Source organism: Habropoda laboriosa, unplaced genomic scaffold, assembly GCF_001263275.1.
Source record: "Habropoda laboriosa isolate 0110345459 unplaced genomic scaffold, ASM126327v1 scaffold145, whole genome shotgun sequence".
Classification (NCBI taxonomy): domain Eukaryota; kingdom Metazoa; phylum Arthropoda; class Insecta; order Hymenoptera; family Apidae; genus Habropoda; species Habropoda laboriosa.
In genome coordinates, this window is record NW_017100307.1 from 1,233,712 (window position 1) to 1,236,833 (window position 3,122).

At 24.9% G+C, this 3,122-nt stretch overlaps 2 protein-coding genes across 2 annotated transcripts in view; one reads left to right on the forward strand and one right to left on the reverse strand.

Moving 5' to 3' along the window:
• LOC108574037 (protein phosphatase 1 regulatory subunit 12B) overlaps positions 1-679 on the forward strand; it is a 15,603-nt gene extending 14,924 nt beyond the window's left edge. The window contains 1 exon segment of the mRNA XM_017936538.1: positions 575-679. Coding sequence (XP_017792027.1) covers positions 575-661 — 87 coding nt within the window. The 3' untranslated portion in view covers positions 662-679.
• A 1,964-nt stretch (positions 680-2,643) lies between these two features.
• Positions 2,644-3,122, reverse strand: part of LOC108574028 (glutamyl-tRNA(Gln) amidotransferase subunit B, mitochondrial) — a 2,745-nt gene continuing 2,266 nt past the window's right edge. The window contains 2 exon segments of the mRNA XM_017936525.1: positions 2,644-2,859; positions 2,946-3,070. Coding sequence (XP_017792014.1) covers positions 2,644-2,859; positions 2,946-3,070 — 341 coding nt within the window.

Below are 3,122 nucleotides of genomic sequence, written 5' to 3' on the forward strand. Positions count from 1 at the left end.
GTGAACAAAGAATGTAATAAAAAAAATATTAGCTATAAAAAAGATGATAAAAAGTATATGTGGCAAAATAAAATGTTGGGGTGTATGTTAGAATTTGCTTTACCTGTAATTACTGTTTTTTGGCTTTCATATTTTATTTATGCACATGATATCAAAATTTTAAGAAAGCATACAACACATTATCGAAAATGCAAATATATAAATTAAAAAATAGATTTTAAAAAGTAGCTTTAATGCACCTCATTACATACTATATTGCTCTTTTAGTTTTAATGCACCTCATTGTTACATTATTTTAATTCTAAATAGTCCACTTGCAACAATACCCGCTTGTTTCCGATTTACCTTTATTTAAGTTATTTTTTATTTTTTCCTTCTCTCCTCTCTCTCTCTCTCTCTCTCTCTCTCTCTCTCTCTCTCTTTGTAATTTTGTGAGCGTTTATTTGACCCAATCTATAATGGCATTGCCTTTGTATTTCTCTTTTTTTATTATTATTTGATTTAATTTATTCTACTTAGTAAAAAAATATGATTTGAAATTGACATAAAGTGGTTTTACATTCTTCTTTTCTAGGTGATGGACCAATTGAAATGTGAAAACCAGAGGCTAAAAGATGAAAACGGTGCCTTGATCAGAGTAATCAGCAAATTGTCCAAATAACTCTAATAGTCTTAAAAGAAGGCCGTATAGCGTTTCTTATGTTGCATTACAATTGCATTGAATGAATTGTTTTAGCTATAAAGTATCATGATCATTATTTCTAGTATTCTTACAATGTATATTACATCATCACATTATTGATGAATTTATTCTTAATGCTAGTAATTTAATTTATTATCAAACAAATTACTCGCGTGGCTGTGCCAAGAGCGAAGAGAGACATTGCTCCTATTCTTAGAATTGTGAATAGTTGACTATAAAGGATTTAGAATTTTTACTTTCTCACATTTAACTCTTCCTCTCGAAGATAAATTGAATGGTTCATTTTAGAGCCGGCGCTTTATGAAGCAAAATGTACTTCGTTCAATTTGATAAAAAACAAATGTTCTTTATGACAATTTTTTTTAAATAACTCACGTTATTAATGTTGACTCTTTATAAGGACATTTTGTAAATATGTAATGGATAATGATAACGTGGCATTTTAGAGTTTAATAAGAAAAATTTTTTACTTTCAAAAAACACATCAGAAATATATATCAAATTTATTGTATAAACTTGTTTCCATAATTGTAATGCAAACGAAAACTTTCGTAACGTATTACAAAATTAAGTAGAACAATAAAAAGAAGTGAATTAAGAGGATGATTTTCATGCTATTCAAGTGGCCTTTCCTGGAAGACTGCAATTTATAATCCTTCCATCATTGCCATTTTTGCAGAAAACATAAAATTCATGCAATAAACAATGTATGTTTTAATATTATTTTACAAGTCATTGTTAACAAAATATAATTCAAGCAACTGAAATTTTTAATACATGAGAAATGTTGAAGGTAATATAGTTTCTAATAACTAGTATCAACGATGGAAACTGTGTTATTACATTTAATAACTAATTTAATGTATTTGATTGAAAAGAAGGTTTCTTACTTTTTAAATAGAAATATTTGTAATGAAGTTTTAATTTTGATAAAAATTATAAATTTATAGGTAATGAAAAAAAGAACAAATGACAATGTATGGGTGACATGTTTTTTAATGATGTTATTGTAAAGAATTGTACAAAGATAAGTTGAAATAGTTATTTCATAATGATGTTTGTTACAAAATAACAATTCTGCGTAACTGTTTAGTATATAGATACTTTCATTGTATTATATAATAGCTATGTGCTTATTGTATTTGAAAAATGTTTGGATGAAATTAGCATCACAATATACAATGTTCGTTATTGTATAAATATTAAAAAAAATTCATTTGTACAATTTGTGATAAGCAGTTCAATCTTTATCAAATATTTGTATGTTTAACTAAAATTTTGAAAATTACGTATTTGCTTTAGATATAATATTGATGATAACTATAAATAGAACATGCAAAGAAATACATTATTTACACAATGTTCAACTCCCAAAAGATCGTAATGATTATTTTTAAACTCTTGTCTACATTTTCACTATTCATTTTGTATCAACACATCTTCATAGTATTATTTACAAAATTATATTTTGAATTTCACATAAATAGTATAAAATGAATTAATGTTTCCAAATTCATTGATGTGATAAAGATTGTCTCTGTTATTATATTTTGTATGATTATAATAAACATGTCCCACCCTCAGGTATCACGTAGATGAAAGTCACTGAATGTGGTCTGACGTTTTTGTGAAATATTTTATAAGATAATTAACACTGTTAAAAATAAAATTTTGTGCTGGTTCAAACTAAATTTTGAAATTACACAAGAGATAAATAGTCTCCTGTTTGTTAAACCAGAGATATTTATTTCTCATTTAGTTTTATATTTGTGACTGCAATTTATAAAAAATAAATGCTAGAAAAGTTGCTTATATATTTCGTATAATATTATTAATGTGGTGATGTGTAAATAATTTAAAAAAAATAGGCACAATCAATTATTTAAAAAGTTATTATTAAAACACTTATACTACAAAAACGGCATTGAAATATTTAAAAATCAACTCAGTAACCTTGTCATAATTTTTATAACTTGTGACATATCTGCACGTCTATCTGAAATTATAATTGTTTCGTGTAGGAATTTTTTAAATACCTTTTTATGTCCCTTTTTATATTTTTTGACTAGTCCAGGATTTTTTTCAAGAATTTTTAAGCATAATATTTCCAATTCTTTTTCGTTTGATATCATAAACCAATTATTTTCTTCAACAATCTATATATAGTCAAGAAAATTAATAAAATTCTTTAATGTATATAAAATGTAAAATAATTTTAATACTTTTCAATAACTAGTTTTACCTGTTTAGGCATTTTATTTGGTTCATTGATTAATTCATTTAATAGTCTTCTTAGTGTTAGTTGGTTTATTACATTAGCTTGCATTAAGTCTACTAACTCCTCAATATACTCCTTATTATTTACACTGAAAATCCATTACATGAATATATATATATATTTTTTTTTGTAATAAAATAA